The sequence below is a fragment of the Euprymna scolopes genome, chromosome 26 (genome assembly GCF_053919585.1).
Source record: "Euprymna scolopes isolate OS-2025 chromosome 26, ASM5391958v1, whole genome shotgun sequence".
Taxonomy (NCBI): domain Eukaryota; kingdom Metazoa; phylum Mollusca; class Cephalopoda; order Sepiida; family Sepiolidae; genus Euprymna; species Euprymna scolopes.
Genome location: NC_136507.1, coordinates 54612031 through 54629722, shown reverse-complemented (window position 1 = coordinate 54629722; position 17692 = coordinate 54612031). Strand labels below are relative to the sequence as shown.

The 17692-nt window shown below is 35.2% G+C and overlaps 1 protein-coding gene and 1 pseudogene across 16 annotated transcripts in view; one reads left to right on the top strand and one right to left on the bottom strand.

Moving 5' to 3' along the window:
• LOC145248063 (chitinase-3-like protein 1) overlaps positions 1 to 17278 on the top strand; it is a 154380-nt gene extending 137102 nt beyond the window's left edge. For 13 of the 16 annotated variants that reach the window (XM_080109839.1, XM_080109837.1, XM_080109835.1 and 10 more), the window contains 3 exons: positions 1898 to 1939; positions 13191 to 13223; positions 16834 to 17151. In XM_080109839.1, coding sequence (XP_079965965.1) covers positions 1898 to 1939; positions 13191 to 13223; positions 16834 to 17012 — 254 coding nt within the window. In that variant the 3' untranslated portion in view covers positions 17013 to 17151. Of the gene's footprint in view, positions 1 to 1897; positions 1940 to 13190; positions 13224 to 16833 lie in introns of all 16 variants that reach the window. The other 3 variants (XM_080109824.1, XM_080109836.1, XM_080109825.1) reach the window with 1 other exon arrangement.
• Positions 4208 to 4383, bottom strand: LOC145248480 (U2 spliceosomal RNA; annotated as a pseudogene).
• Positions 17279 to 17692: the final 414 nt, after the last annotated feature.

Genomic DNA, 17692 nt, shown 5'->3' with positions numbered 1-17692 from the left:
GTTCTTATGCCACATAAGTACTGTATGGCCTACCGATACAACGATTGAATATGCTTCCACGTATATGGAAAGTACCTTACTCGTTAGTTATTTCTTCATAATTCCGAACCATTTGATCCACGGAATTATTCAATTTCCTCGAGGTGATTCACTTCTCCCGATCGTCTTAGTTTCATTTAATACGACACTGTCATACGATGGATGAGGATTTGGGAATAAGAGATAGCGTCCATTCTTTAATGCCGCATGAAATGTATGGATCCATCTCTCCACGCCTCAGCTATACATAAAATAGTAGAATAAACTATAGTCCCAAGTCTTGGTAGAGCAACTAGTCTAAAAGTAGAAAGACTCCAAAAAGCCCTAACCATTAGTTGCTTATCCCAGCATTGTCTTTGGTTGTGTTAGATGTTTTCTATTTTCATTAGATTTAAGAATTCCTGGAGCATAAGAGGAGCGGTTTATAATCATGCAAACCTTGCTTCACTCTAAATTAATAATCGCAAAGATTTCGTACGATTAGGTCTAGAAAGAGTAGATCAGTCAATATTTCGTTTCGTACTTGTCATTTACAGCAATCATAAAACGGCCACCCGTTTCATCATATTTTCTTAGTAAAATAAATACAGACATGAACACTTCATTGCATTGCAACTCATTAATTATGCAGAAATCAGAAGCTCTCAGTATTAACGCTGGAGTCCGTCAGGGGTCAATCCTGGACCCAACTCTCTTCCTGATCTACATTAATGATCTTCCAAATCACACCCTTACATCATTCGTAGACATCTATGCTGATGACACTACTATCTATGGTAGTACATGTAAGACCGTAAACGACCAAGTTCGTTCCGATTCTCTCTCTCCTCTGATCTTGAGCAAGTAGTACAATGGGGGAAAGGGGTGGCATTACTTTTAATGCATCTAAAACCAAGCTCCTATCTTTACATCATAAACGCTCTGATCCCCATCTGACATCAATTGAAATGAATGGCTCTCGTCTTGGGGAGGCTCCATGTTTTGACAAGCTTCTGGGTTTGACCTTTACTCCTGATCTGAAATGGAACACATACATTAAATCCGTTGCCAAGGCAACTGGAAAAATGGTGGGATCCTTCAATCGATCCAGTATATATCTCAGTGCTGATGCAATTCTCTATCTATATAAGAGCCAGGTACGTCCTAGGATGGACTACTGTTGCCACAGTTTGGCAGAAACTGTTAGAAAGGACTTATCCTGCCTTGATAGAGTTCAAAATAGACTTCGTAGCCTCATAGGGGCTGTCCTTTTCTCTTCTCTGCAGCCTCTTTCTCACAGAAGAGATGTTGCGAGTTTGTCTCAGCTTTATCGTTATTTTCATGCCAAGTGCTCGGCTGAGCTCCAATCTATAGTCCCCCCTCGCCAAACTTTCACAAGAAACACCCATCTAGCAGAAAACACTATCACTAATTTCCCCCACTCTTTATCTGTGTCTAAACATAAATGTAGAATTCATGAGCAAAGGTTCTTTATTAGAACTGCACGCCTATGGAATTGTCTTCTGTTTTCCTGCTTTCCAGATGACTAAAATATGGCTGTCTTCAAGTCTAACGTAAACAAGTTTTTGATGAGCCGTTCCATATAAGTTAACAAATTTACCGAATTTCCATTACTAACGATTATTATATTGTCCAATTTCTACTGTACACTCTTTAACCCTTATCCTCGAGTGGCCTCTTGGCATTGATAAGTGGTGACGCCAATGTAAAAAAAATCTATTTTGCTTATCCTATCACGTTATTCTTTGTAGTACTTACACTTTACTCCTACAAGTTAGTAGATTTCTTATTCAAACTAAATTTTAATATTTATATTTTTATATTTTTACGTAAACTTCTGTTTGTTTTCTTTTCTCAGCGAAGAGGCCATACGTAAAACCAAAAACAACTAAATTACCAGGTAAGTATAATATCTATTGTATTTAGTTGTTATTTGTTTTCGTTTTTGCGATACTTTTTTGAATGAATTATACGAAAGCGCAGTTTTATGTAAATGCGAGCTGGGAATAATTTTCCCTTTGGTCAATTTGCTACCGCCAAATTGGGAGCGGCATATGTATTATTTTTAAAATATAATTATTCACTGATACGCTTACAACTCATCAGAGTGGCTGAATCTATAGAGATTCGAAATCGGGACCCCATAGAAAGAAGCGTAAACCTCTGTACTAAGCTATCTAACACGACAGCCACTCTGATGAGCCGTAGACGATGAAACACGTGTCAGTGGATCATTATATTTTTAAAATATTGCATTTAGTTATATTAATAAAATACGCATATGTGTTTATCTTATTAGCAGGGAACTGCGATGTTGGCCGGGATTGAAAGATCATCAACATATGCTTCACACTCCCATATTGATATTTTGTCATCAAAATCGGTGAAATTGCCCATTTTTTTTTAATCAAATTGATTAATTACCTGCTCTAGTAAGGGACCCATCGCGGTACACCGAGAAGCTTCACATGCCTCTCTGTGGTGATTTAGTTTGTTTTTTTTTGTTTGTTTTTTTTTTTAACCTGTTTTCACCCCAAATAAGGGCAATGCCACTTTGTAGTAGGGGACTACTATCGGGGGCATAAGTTGCAGGGGCATAATGAAGGGAAATGAGTAGCAAGATGTTTGTTCACATTACACTTGAACTTCTGCGTGTCAATACAGTTGGGAAGGCAGTTCTAAAGTTTAGCAGTTCTAGGGAAGAAACTATTGGAGTAAAAGGCTTTCTTACACCTTAGGGATCTCTACTGTGAAGGGGTGGGGCTTAATTGCTTGTCGGGTTTGTCGGGGGTAGTCTTGTCGAGGAGGTACAAGTGCTTGCAGTTCGTCAGAGCATTCAAAATACATTGTAGTCTACATTGCACTGTAGAGAATCTACTGTTGATTTTATTAAATTATTTTTATATATAATGGCTTGAATGAAAGTTTAAAATGAAAAAGTCAAGTATCATGCTTCAATAGTGCTCTAAACAGAAACATTCATTTTGAACACGCCCATGTCATATAAAAAACTACTGTTAATTTTATATGTCAGGCCTTTTGGCTTGTGTGGTAAACAAACTTTTCAAACGCACTTGCGATGTTAGGCTGTCTAAGGTGTAAACTTTGATCAAAATCGTCTGTTTCTTCTTTCATATGATTATTTCGATTATCGATTATCGATACTTATCGAAGACATTCCGATACAAAACCTACCTAAGAACACTGCCGTCATTGTCTAGTTCATAGGAAACTCTTTCTTTCTCTCTTTCTCTCTCTCTCACACACACACACACACACACAGAGAGAGAGAGAGAGAGAGAGAGAGAGAGAGAGAGAGAGAGATAGATAGATAGATAGATAGATACTCTCTTGGGTTAGAGAAGTTTATCAACACAAATGGTATCAGGTCGCTGCAAAAGCTTTGCCGGTTTGTGGAAGATACATTTTAAACCCTTGTTATTTATTCTAGGCATAAGTTCGTTGACAGATGGAATTAGGTCATAAAAAGCAAAGGTCGTTATTGTTATAAACAAGGCCGATAGCCATTAGTCGCGTGCTATCGTGTAATGAATGAATGCGTGAATGTAGGATTGACATGAAATTCTTAAAGATAAACTAAAATGATCGAAAATGGGCTGAAATGACTTAAATAAATAAAAAGTAAATGACTTAGAATGACTTTAATGAACTTAAGGATGAATTGAATGGCCTTAACAATGACTTGAATGCTTAAAAAATAACTGGAATCCTTCAAAAATAACTTGAATGATCTGGAGAATGACTTGAATGGCTTTGAGACTGACTGGTTTAAAGAAGGTGATCATTTTACAATAAATTAATACAGAAAAGTGATCCCCAACTTTATATCACAAAGTTACAAACATAAGTACATCATGTAGTAAGAACAGATACTACACTTTGAGATATTAAATCCTTTGTTCATGTTAAAAATACAGTGAAAATCAACAATGAACAAAAACTTAGGCACATGGCCAACTCAAAAGGGGGGACTGTGGGGATCGTTGGTCATCCTTGTCACTCCAGAACTAAACAAAATTAAAAGTTGCTTCCAACTCGTATCTTCTTTCACCATAATACCGCAGATGGTATTTATTTGCTCCCCCACCGAGCAAATTAGGCACAAGGCCAATTTTTAATGTGAGGAGTGAAGGGAGGGGGAAGGGAAAAAGGGGACCAGCTCCCGAGAGGTGGGAAATGGGAGCTGGTTAAAGGTCAGGCATGTGGGGTTGCCCCCACATCTGGTCTTTGCTAGTCATAGTTAGTCATAGCTAGCCATAGCTTGCAGCATCTGCCGGAACAGATATTACACTTTGATCTTGGCCAAAAGGCCAAGAAAAGGGTATTTATTTGCTCCCCCACCGAGCTAATTAGGCACAAGGCCGATTTTTAATGTGAGGAGTGAAGGGGAAATGGGGACCAGCTCCCCGGGGAGTAGAGGAGCTGGATAGTGACAATTGGTATGAAGGGTTTCCCCTGCATGACCAAGGTCTTATATGTGGGGGTTCCGCCACATATGGTCTTTGCTTGCAGTATCTGCCGGAACAGATACTACACTTTGAGATATTAAATTTTTTATTCACAGAAAAAAAATACAATTGGGAAAATGAACAAAAAAACCTAGGCACAAGGCCAACTCAAAAAGAAGGGGGGATGGTGAGGTTGGTTGATCCATCTCGTCTCTGTTGTAAATTTTAAATGATTTTTCTCTCGGCCAGCATCTTTTATCGTGGTTACCCCTTAATCTTGTATTTGTGTGTGTGCGCGTGTGTGTGTGTGTGTGTGTGTGTGTGCGTGCGTGTGTGGTAGGAAGGGGGTCCTACTTAAACCCAATTTTAAAACATTTTTTAATTATATAAAAAAAAAATACAAAAAAGGCCCGAAGGCCAAGAAAAGCTTAAAAAGCTAAGAACAGCATCTATTAACAACAGACCTTTGATCTTAATCAAAAAGGCCAAGCATAAAAGTATTACGGACCGACCGACCGACCGACCGACCGACGGAGTGACTTATAGAGTCACTTGCACGTGACTAATAACGATTTTCAAAAACGCAGAAATTTTAAATCAGCAAAATTATTTGCACTGACCTAATACATATTAAGATGTTTCCGTTACACTTTGTGCATAGTTTTGCAGCGCAAATTTTAGTCCCTCTATTTCTCATCATTAGTACAAGATGTTAGTTTGATCGTTTGCACATATGCAATTTCGTTCGATGACAGTCACCACTGAGATAGTATCACAAACAATATCTACCAATGTACCCGCCAACCCCGTAAGCATTCTGTTAGTTTACCTCTGCTCTGTCGTTACTTTTATGGCAACTGCTCGACTGAATTTCTATTTATACCCCCCTCCTGTAAAACTTTTGCATCAAATATTCGCCTAGATTCAGCAACCGCCAACAATTTCCCACAATCTGTACCTGTGCTTAAAACAAAACGAACATTCTATGAACAGAGTTTCTTTCCTAAAAGTGTTTATCTGTGCAACACAATACTGTGTGGCTGCTTCACAACTGACTATAACATGGTTGTTTTCAAGTCTAATGTAAATAAGTTTTTGTTTGACTGTCCTCTTAAATAATTAACCCATATCCAAGTTTCACCATTTCTTATCATCACAGTGTTGTCTCAGTGTCTTATTTAGCACTTATTAACTTTTATACTAGAATGGCACGAGGGTTTTCATAAGCAGTGACCCCCAAATAAAAAAAAAACCACTTCAATTCCTGATTTGAAATTCTTATGTCCATTGTCACATAGGTCAAGGGACTATTCATGTTTGACCACAAATAACATGCAAATAAACACGCTACTACGTTCGCAGAAATTCACACATAAATATATTTCCTCATGGGAATTATTAAATAATCGAAGAGAAATATGCTAAACGAGAGGAACGAAATATATAAAATATAAAAAATATAAAAAAAGTAAAATACTAATTACTAATAAGAAAAAAGCAAGCGAGTAAATGTTTTAAAGAATTGATTTATGCAACCGTGGTTGATTTATGTGAAAATGATCGCTGAATTAAAACAATGCATTCATTGGCCTGTTCTATAAGAAGAAACGGGAAGTATTGATCAAAGGTTGAATTCAGCAATGCGGTCATGACTTTCAGTTCCAATATGATGGACATTAGAATTTTTTGTAAAGAACACATCTGATGGCTTAGGTATGAAAATAACGACTTGAAAAAAGATCCTGTTTTGGGTCACCTCAAATAATCGGTTGAGAAATATTTACAGGAGCTAATTTAATATATAAAAAGCAAAATGTGTGCGTGTTTGTATGTCCGCCAAAAACTTGAGAGACGCGATAAACACTGACAAACTTAGCATCATTATAAAGATCAAACATTCGGGAAAAAATTCGAAAAATTGGCCAAAACGATTAATTCTAAGTGAGTGAACTGGCCGGTTTTCTGCAAGGGGGGTCATCAAATTTCACCAAATTCTATTATGTCAAAATTTAAATTAAATCGAATGTAATTATGTAAATTTGAAAAAAATGCTGACTAATGTCGCCGGAAATGACGTCAGCCCTATTGTGGTGATTCTTTATATTTTTTGAAAGAGACTGTTTGAGGGTAAGGTTGCAGTATAACACAGAATGAAATACCGATTTTCCTGTAATAAAATTAGTACCAATGTGATTATCGGTTTTCAAATAGTAAAATATCAAAATATCACGAAAATCAACGAGGAAGAAAAAATATGATTCCAAATTTTTACCGATAAGAAGAAATAAAAACCAGTTGCTATGTTTACATAGCAAAATGATGGATTTTACTATGAACTGAAAATTGCCCAGTTATTATACTGGAAATGACGCCATTTCTCTAAAATTAACCGGCCATTTTTCTTTTAGTATTAATTACAATATGATATCCTAACTCTGTTTATGGGGGAGTGAAGGAAATAAGATCGCTTGACTGAAAAGACATTGGGAAGGGTGATAAGATGAAGGCGGGGTTTCTTCCGGTTTCTTCCGGTGATGACGTCCTTCCTCTCCAATTATGGTTTTAAGTTGGGGACTACTTAATGTTATCATTACATGGATTCGCAAGTATTTAAATGAGTATTTACCCCCAGACATCTCCTGTTTTTTTGAGTGTGTGTGTGGGGGGTGATAATGTTAGTTATACACAAATAATAAACACAATAAACATATTGTATCTACTTAATTGGTATGCTGAAATTAGTAACATATCCAACAATTATGAAAAATAATAAAGTAAAAAAATTAATTAATAATGAAAATAGTTTTTGAAGAGCACTTCAGATTATGCATAATAAATAATCTATATATCTATAAAAGTGAACGTGTCTGTCTGTCTGTCTGTCTGTGTGTCTGTGTGTCTGTCTGTCTGTGTACATTTCCCTACGCAATAACTCTGTCAATTTTTAGTCTATAGACTCGAAATTTGAAATACCGGGTACTGAGATTTGGGAAAATCGATGTGACGGGTGTCAGCCAGAAATTTGGCTGTTAAGGGGTCAAATTTCAACGATTTGACCTTTAAGAACTCTACCAAACTCCTCCGACAATTTTGGGTCTAGACACTTGAAATTTTAGATTTAGGTTCCTTGAACCTGGATCTAACTTAATAAAGTGATTTGAGCCCGAAACTATAAATTTTAAGGGGTCATAATAGGGGTCAAAGTTTTAAAAAATTAACCATTTTTTTTGTTTTTTTGCTTTTTTTGCACAGCATACACCTCCAAACACCCGAGCAACGCCGGGCACCCCTGCTAGTAAACAATAAACCAATAGTATCTACTTAATTGGTATGTCAAAATTAGTAGCATATCCAACAATTATGAAAAATAATAAAGTAAAAAAATTAATTATTAAGGAAAATAGTTTTTGAACAACATTTCATACACATATACATAATAAAATTTAAACTAAATCCAACGTAATTATGTACATTGAAAACATGCTGAATCATGTCGCTATCTGTAATGCTGTCAACTCTCTGTAATGGCGATTTTTTTATATTTTCATAAAGCGATGGTCGAAGGTTAGACTGCATTATAACACTAAATGAAGTACTGATTTGTAAAATTTATTGGTATCCACCGTATTTCAAATAGTAAAATATGAAAGCATCATGAAAATCGATGAGGAAGAAAAAAAAATTATGATTGAAAATATTTATCGATATCAGTTGCTATGTTTTAAAAAAAAAAAAACAATGGATTTTAATATGAAACTCTAAACTGCTCTTGTTTATTTCAGTACGGGGTGGGGATAATATGAGTTAATCAACGTTTGTTTCTCTAAAGCCTTTTATTTATAATGAAATAATCCTTCCAGACATTATCTCCTACTTCAATTCAGGTAACTGACATCTATTCAGCCTCATTCTACAGAGTGGAACGATAAAAGTATCCCCCTAAATACCAGAACATTACAGCTTTATTTTAAAATTTTTATTGCAAAAATCAATTCAGGTAACTTTATTGTGTAGTAGAGCTGACATCTATTCAGTGTAGCCTCCTTCAGCCTCATTTTCTAAAACTTAATCAGACATTTTTCTTTTAGTATTAGTTACAATATCTTAATCAGCCATTTCTCTTTTAATATTAGTTACAATATGATATCCTTTGTTTATGGGGGTGGAGGAGAAAGATCGCTTGACTTGAAAGACATTTAAATTCATGTTGAAACAACCTTGACAATTTATGTATACATTAATTTTTAAAAATTTGATGAGTCATCTTTCGGAAATGATATTTTTCTCTAAAGATATGGCATCGGTGATTAGGGGAGAAAGAAACACGGATATTGAACTTCATGATGAAGCAGAGGTTGCATAATCACAACCTTGAAACTTTATGTATTAATTTTGAAAATTTGATAAATTAGAACTGAGATTAACATTTCAGATTATACATGGATAATAAATAGAACAAACCAATGGTATCTACTAAATTGATATCTCGAAATTAGTAACATATCCAACAATTATGAAAAAATGATAAAGTAGAAATTTAATTATTAATGAAAATAGTTTTCGAACAGATTATACATAATAAATAATAAACATAAAAACCAATGGTATCTACTTAATTGGTATATCGAAATTAGTAACATATCCAAAAATTATGAAAAACGATGAAGCGTTTTTGGACAACATTTAAGATTATACATAAAAACACAATAAACCAATGTTATTTACTTAATTTGTATGTTGAAATTACTAACAAATCCAAAAATTATGAAAAATTAAAAGTAAAAAATTAATTATTAATAAAAAAAAACGTTTTCAAACATTTCTGATTAGACATAAGAAAAATACAATAAACCAATTGTAAATACTTAATTGGTACGACGAAATTAGTAACATATCCAACAATTATGAAAGTAGAAAATTAATTATTAGTGAAAATAGTTTTTGAACAGAAGGTCAGGAGTCGCCTAGGATTGAATGAGATGGGTGGAAATATATATTAGCAGAAGCCCTGGAGATATTAACACTAGTAGAAGGCCCAGCGTCATCAGAGATTGAATGGGATAGGTGGAAATATATACTAGCACTACACCCTGCAGGATTAAATTAGGTAGAAATATATGTAAGCAGAGGACCCAGCGTGGCCCGGATTAAATGAGACAGATGGAAATATATACTGGTAAAATTTAATGAGACAGGTTGAACTATATACTGTTTGCAGGCCAGGCGTCGACCGAGATTGAATGAGACAGGTGGAAATATATACTGGCAGAAAGCCCAACGTTGCTCAGGATTGAATGAGTCAGTTGGAAATATATACTAGCAGAAGGCCCAGACTCGCTCAGGGTTTAATGAGAGATGTTTAAATTTATACTGGTAGCAGGCCCGGCGTCGTCTGGGGTTGAATGAGATGGGTGGAAATATATACTAGCAGAAGGTCTGGCGTTACCCGGAATTGAAGGGATACATAGTAGCAGCAAGCACGGCATCGCCCGGGATTGAATCAAACAGGTGGAAATATATACTAGCAGAAGGCCTGGCGCCGCAGGGGATTGAATGAGAGGGGTGAAAATATATACTAGCAAGAAGGCATGGCGTCAATCAATATTGAATGTGAGGATTAGAAATATATACTTGCTTAAGGTTCGGCATAACCCAGGATTAAATGAGAGGTGTGGAAATAAATACTAGCAGAATGTCCGACGTCACAGGGGATTGAATGAGACGGGTGGAAATATATAATAGCAGAAGGCCTGACGCAGCCATGGATGGAATAAGATAGATGGAAATATATACTAGCAGAAGACCCGGCATCGCCTCGGATTGAATGAGACAGATGGAAATATATACTGGCAGAAGGCACGTCGTCGCCCAAGATTGAATGAGACAGGTGGAAATATATACTAGCAGAAAGGCGTTACAGGGGATTAAATGAGATGGATGGAAATACATACTAGCAGAAGGCCGCCCGGGATTGAATGGGAAGGGTGGAAATATCTACTAGGAAAAGACCTGGAATTGCCCAGGATTGAATGAAAAGGTTGAAATATATACTAGCAGAAGCCCTGGTGTCGCCCGGGATTGAAGGGCATGGGTGGAAATATATACTAGTTAAAAGCCTAGCAGAAGACCTGGCATCGCCTTGGATTTAATTAGACTGGTGGAAATATATACGAAAAGATGGCCAGGCGTCGCTCGGGATAGAATGAAAGGGATGGAAATATATACAAGCAGAAGGCATAGTGTCGCCTGGGATCTAATAAGTCAGGTTGTAATATTTACAGGCAGAAGGAACGCCGTCACCCGAGGTTGAATGAGACACTGTTAGCAGGTCAGGAGTTGACCGGAATTGAATGAGTTAAGTGGAAATATATACTAGCAGAAGGTCCTATATCGCCCGGGATGGAATTAGACAGGGTGAAATATATACTAGCAGGAGGCATAGCTTTGCCCAGGATTAAATGAAAAAGGTGGGGGATATATACTAGCAGAATGCCTGGCATCGCCCGGGATTGAATGAGACGGATGGAAATAGATATAGCAGAAGGGCTGGCGTCGCCTTGGATTTAATTAGATGAGTGGAAATACATACTAGCAGAAGACCTGATGTCGCCCGAGATTTAATTAGACAAGTTGAAATAAATACTATCAGAAGTCTGAGTGTCGCCCAGGATTAAATGAGAAAGGTGGAAATACATAGTAGCTGAATACCGGCGTCATCTGGGATTGTTTGAGTTAGGTTGAAATATATTCTAGCAGATGACCTGGCGTCGCCTGCAATTGAATGAGATAGGTGGAAATATATAATAGCAAAAGAGCCAGTGTCACCTGGGATTGAATGATATAGGTTGAAATATATACTAGCAGAAGACCCGGCGTCTCCCGGTATTAAATGATGGTTGTAGAATATAAATTCAATCCCGGAAATGGCTGAACGGATATGAAGTTAGTCCCGGAAATCACTGAAACAGTTTACGATCTTAAAATTACTTTATTACTTGTATATTTCTTACAGTGCCTGAGATATGGAGGCAGTCCTGAAAATGGCTGAAGCAGTTTATGATCTTAAAATTACTTTAATTCATATAAATTGTTGTTGTTCTTTGGAGATGAACTAAGCCAGTTTTTGTAGGGGTGATCGATATTTTTCTGAATTTTCAATGTTGTCATCCGGGAATGACGTCATGGTTGTAGTGGTGGGTAGAAAGGAGCATGGTTATGTTGCTTTTTAAACGTGCCCTGGAGTTCTCTAGAGATTACGAAGCCTTCTCTTTTTGGGTGGGGCTGGAGAGAGTCAATTCCGTTTTGGAGTCACAAAGCAATCTCCTACAATGTCATATTCCAAAAATATAGAATACCTGTGGAATCATATCCGGAAATGACATCATTTCTCTTATCATTATGTTGTCGGTGGTGGGGAGGGAAGACTACATTAATATTGAAATTCATGGTAAAGTAAAAATTGCCTAATCATCATCCATGCCACTGAATTTATGTGATTATTTGGAAAACCTGCTAAATTATGTTCAAGAAATGATATAATTTCACTTAAAATGATGGTGTCGGTAGTCGGGAGAGAAAGACCACAATAATGTGGAATTTTATAGTGAAGCAAGGGTTGCCTAATGACTAATCTGCTCAAAGTTTTTGTGTATTTATTTGTAAAACCTGTTGAGTAATCATCCGAGAATTATGTCTTTTTTCCAAAAAAAAAAATGGTGTTAGTAGTGGGGAAAGAGAATGAAACACAATAATGCGGAATTTTATAATGAATCCAGAGTTGTCTAACCATAACTGTGTCAATGTATTTATGCATTAATTCGAAAATCCTGCTGAGACATTTTCCAAAAATGGCATATATTTTCTTAAAATTATAGTGCCGATAGTGAGGAAGGAAAAACTCCAGTAACGTTGAAATTTATGGTGAAACAAGTGTTGCCTAATCCTTAACCAAGACAATGTATTTATGTATTAATTTGGAAATCCTAAGGATCCATATTCTAAAAATGATTTCATTTTTCTTAAAATGATGGTTGCCTTGGTGGGAAGAGAACTTATTTCATATGTGTTGTACAATGCGTGCCGAGAGTATGTTAAATTGTTTCATAACATACATTAACCGTCCGAGTGTAGGTAAAATTATTTTAAATATGTGTTGTACATGATCCGTCCTCTCGAAGGTAAAATTCTTTCATATACGTTCTGTAAATTACCTATCCAATGGAAGGTACAATTGTTTCATACATGTGTAATACCCGTCCTAGGGTAGGTAAAGTATACTTTTGCTCAAGATAGCAAATGATACATGGACATAAAAAATCCTTATCCTAAGAATAATAGGTATGTTTAAAAGTAACTTCATTTTTTCTCATTGTTTTATACGATCCCGAGCAACGCCGAGTAGCCCTGCTAGTCTTATATAAATTATAGAACTATCTCCGGAAATAATTTACAAAAAAGACATCGTACAAAAGAATGAAAACGATTCATATAAATTTATTTATATGACATTCACAGTTGGGTGTATGTTGCCAGAAGGTACGACAGTAAATTTATCCATTCCTGTCAAAACCTATGGGCAGTGGATGACAATTAGAGCTGGCTCGCCGATCGTGAGAGTTGGACATCTCACTATGGAGATAACAATGCAAATAAAAATTTAATTTTGATATTTTTCTATTTTAGTTGTCCGGAGAAACCATAGGAATCCCCGTAAAGGTAATTTTGTTTTTAATCTTCATTCATTCAAACGATTAATTGTTTTTAATTTTCATTCATTCAAACTATTAATTTTTCTTGCGAATTTTAAGTGAGAAAGCATTTCTTTATTCACAGACTCACAATTGCCGTAGAATGAGCGTGGACCATTGTTTACTCTTGATTCTAGTCCTGAACCATATGCAACTATTATTAATATTTTTGTTTTTTATGGTACCCCGACAAAAGGAGGGTGGACCTGTAAATTCACCCTTGTCCGTTCATCCATTCGTCCGTTCGTCCGCACTTTTGTCAATAATTACGCTTTGGAATGTTTGAAATTTTGCACAAACATTAAACATGATATGAGTAAAAAAAAAACTAACGAAACGGATTTTCTGGGAAAACCCGCTAGGGGTGCCTTTCGACATAAAATGGCGGCTAAAATTGACACTTCTGTACTTATTAAAAAAAACTGATGCCTTGAATTTTTATAAAACTTTCTGAAAAAGTGTAACTGATTTCTATATAATTTTGTTTGTCTATACTTCATAATAACTCTTAGGTGTGCCCCAGGGGCTCTTTTAGGGCTAAAAAATACTTCATTTTTGGGACTATTTGACCATATTTGTCCAAATTTTTCTGTGTACGTCTATTTAGTAGTTTCGCATGGTGCTGAACTCAGATTTAAATATGTTAAAGTCTTGGGAACTTTGGGGGCTAAATAGGGGATGGGATGCTAAACTTATTTTTTATGCCTCGTTAATTGTGCATTCACGCGGGACCATGCATGCTTCACTTGTTTTTCTAATGTTCAACTTTTCAAGATAAAAATAAAGTAAAACATAGTCTCGGCTCTTCATAGCTATCCAATCTGATATTGTTATGAAAACATATCTAATACAAAATTAACACTTCATTTGATTTATATTATTAGTAGTATTAGTAAAATTAGTGTTATTATTGGTATTACTATTATTCCTAGTCGTATTATCATTATTATCATTATTATTTGTACTCACTAATTCTCACACGGGTCATCACAGCCGACGAGAGTAATCACTAGCAACAACCGGTGATGTTTCCTAGAGTATGGGTGATAACAAGTCTATGCAGATTTTCAGTACTCTCCACTTCTTTTGATAACTATTGCGAATGAGTTTGCATCATCCCAACAGTCGTTTACCATTGATATCTCGCTATTAATGACCATTGGTCGTCACTGGAATTTGGATGGCAATAAGCCTCTCGAAGGTTCCAGTCCTTTTCACACTCATCCTGGTTAGTGCTTTCTCTTCTTGATCTTTCCATCCCCCTTGACCTTTCTCGACTATTTGGTGTGGTGCGAGTTGATGTCGTTGATTTTAGGGAGGGATAACTTACAGTTATACAGTTTCAGTTTTCTTGGTTCCATATGGTTTTCCGCTATCATTTTGTTTTACTTCTATTACAGTTTCTATATGGCTAGTTAGCGTTTGTAGTTCATGTGTATTAGTATTTGCATTCAAGGGGTTTCCTTTAAATTTCAGCCGTTTTCTTTACTTATATCCTTTGTGCCTTCTCAGCTATTCCTCTGATTCTAATTTATCTCATTTTTTTTTTTAAGTTTTCGGGATTGTTCTACTATCATTGGCGTTTTCTTGACTTTCTTCATCTTCCGGATCATTTTCAGCTCTCTAGCCAGTTCCGTGTGTTTGCTTCACTTCTCCATCTTCTTGGTGTTCACCCTGTGGTTTGCTGGAACGGCGATCTGGCAGGACTTTTTTTTTTTGTTGTTAACTATTATGACATCTGATCTCCTTGTTTGGATGGGTTTATCCGTTTGTGCCTCCAAGCCGCATAGGATTTTATGACCTCCGATTGCTACCGCTGTGTGCTTTTACCATTTGTCTAGATGTTCAAGATGCACTTGCTTGCATAATTCCCAGTGTACTGCCTTCCTTGCCTAGCCAAGTCTATTCTTATATTCTTTTCTTTTTTTGGGGGGGGGGGCTATTTTACTATATTCGTTTATTACATGGCTTATCGTTGCATTCCTATGTCAGCAGAGTCTGTATTTGTTGTTTTCTTTTGTCTTGTCGATCTTTGCTTTGGTTTAGTAGGTTCTAATCTCGTTATCTTCTGCTGTTATTAGTAATTCCGTTTCTCTGTTTAGGTGTCCTTTTTGTATTCATGCCCAAGTATTTTTGCGAGTCTAATCTTTTGTCATCCTTACAAAGCATCCGTGTAGCGGTTTTTCTTCCCATTTTCCTTTTCAATGCATTGCTGTTCTCTATCTTGTTCATTTTACAGTGTCTCTTTCTGCGGTGATTAGGCTTTCTGTGTTCTGCGTTATGTACTTTCGAATTATTCTTTATCGTTCATGCAGTCTTTATGCTAATTAGTCTCCTTTCTTCATTTTTCTCTTTCGTGCAGAGTCGGTCAGCATCATCCTGTGCGTCTAACGCGTTATGAATTGTCATAAGTTTCCTGGTCTTCTGGTTGAGATGCCTCACTTATTATTATTATTATTATTATTATTATTATTATTATTATTATTATTATTATTATTATTATTATTATTAGCGGGACCTGTGGAAATTCCACAGGGGACTGATTCATATGTAATATATTGGTGTTGGCATTCTGTAGATGTTTAGCATAAATGGAGAAGCTTTGATATTATTGTGACTATTTTATTAAAACTACAAAAGTATTTACCCAAGCTAGAAGGGACGCCCGGCGTAGGCAGGTCGTAAAATACGCTTAAATAATTTTTAATTCTTGCAGATTTCGTATATATTATTACAGAGTTAATGTTCTATCGATTTTTATATATTAGGAAGTTGCAATTTCAAAAATAAAAGCTATGTATATATTCATAACTTTAGTTCCTTCAGCTATAATCGAAACTGAGACCAAAACTTATGCAGAATTCTTGACAAAATTATTTATAAAAAAAATAGATTACTAAGGTGCCATCAACTAAAATCGAAACCGAAACCAAGACATGAAGAATTCTTGATAAAATTATTTTAATAAAATAGATCATTGAAGTGCCATTAGCTATAATCGAAACCGAAACTAAAACTTATGAGGAATTCTTGGTAAAGTCATTTATTACAAGAAATGAAAGTTATTTTATTTTAAATTTGATTATGTGATTAATCTAATGCCTTCTTCTTCTTCTTCTTCTTCTTCTTCTTCTTCCAATAAACCGTCATGAAATCGTATTGTGCTAAAAATGAGCAGTTAAAATCGCAGTTAAAATCGCGACCAAATATTGTCAGCAAAGAATTTTGAATTTTGAATAGAATAAGTTTTACTTAAATCTTAAAATACTTACTTTGTTTATAATTAGAAAGGTTAATGAGTACAGTGACGTCATATGCGGTGTCATTTAAAACTCGTTACTTTCAGAGGCCAATATATTGTGAATATGCACTTTCTTCGTTTGTTCGCAGCCGGAATAAACTCCGTTACGTTTCAAAATTTCCATTTGTAAAGGTCATCAGCTTTGATAATGCAGTGATTCGTTAAGCTTGGAAAACCTTTACTTTTCAGATTCTCACAAATTTTAAATACTGAAAATAAACTTGCTTTTTTTCTCTCATTCCTTTTTTTTATTTGATTTATTTGTTTCTATTTTTAGATCCCATGATCGCTCCATGTGTTGGCAAGATTAATGGTTTCTACAAGCTTAAAGGACGATGTGACGCTTTCCTCTGGTGTTATGTTGGACGGGCTTTTATTCAATTATGTCCTCCAGGGACCCTTTTTAATAGCCAACGACATTTTTGTGACTTCCCAACCGTAAATCAAGACTGCTAAATCATCGTTATTTATCTTTATTGACTCCATCGTTAAAAGGACAAAAAAGATTGTTTTTTAAATAATGGAATACAAACAAATAAAACGTCGAACAAAAAAATTGAAAATTATCAAGAAGAAAAATAAACTTAACCAAGAAAAAAAACTGTACGAAAAACAAAAAACGAAAAACAAAAAACGAAAAAATATTAAACAGCATATCATGTTTTTTTTTAATTAAAAAAAGGAAACAAACAATATATACTGTTAAAAATACAAAATATTTTTTTAAAAAAATGGAAAAATAAAATAATTAAAAATAAATAAAAAACAGAAAAATGTACATTTTATAAAGAAAAAACAACAAAAAAAGAACTAAACAAAAAATAACAAACCAAACTGAACAAAAAACAAGCAAACAAATAAAGATTAAAAGCACATAAAATTTTTAGAAAACAAACAAAATATCATTATATGTCCGTGAGTAAAAGGAATGAATTGGATCTTATATTCTTTTTCTAAAAGCTATGTTATATCTAAGACTACTTTTCGGTGAGAATTTTCGATGCTTTTTTTATATTTTTATATCATAAAAGTCCACACAGAATTGATATGATGCAAATATTTTGAAACTAGGCATTATTTTATGAAACGAAAAACGAAAATGTTCAAAAGTTTCCTAAATAAAATGGTGTCGCTCA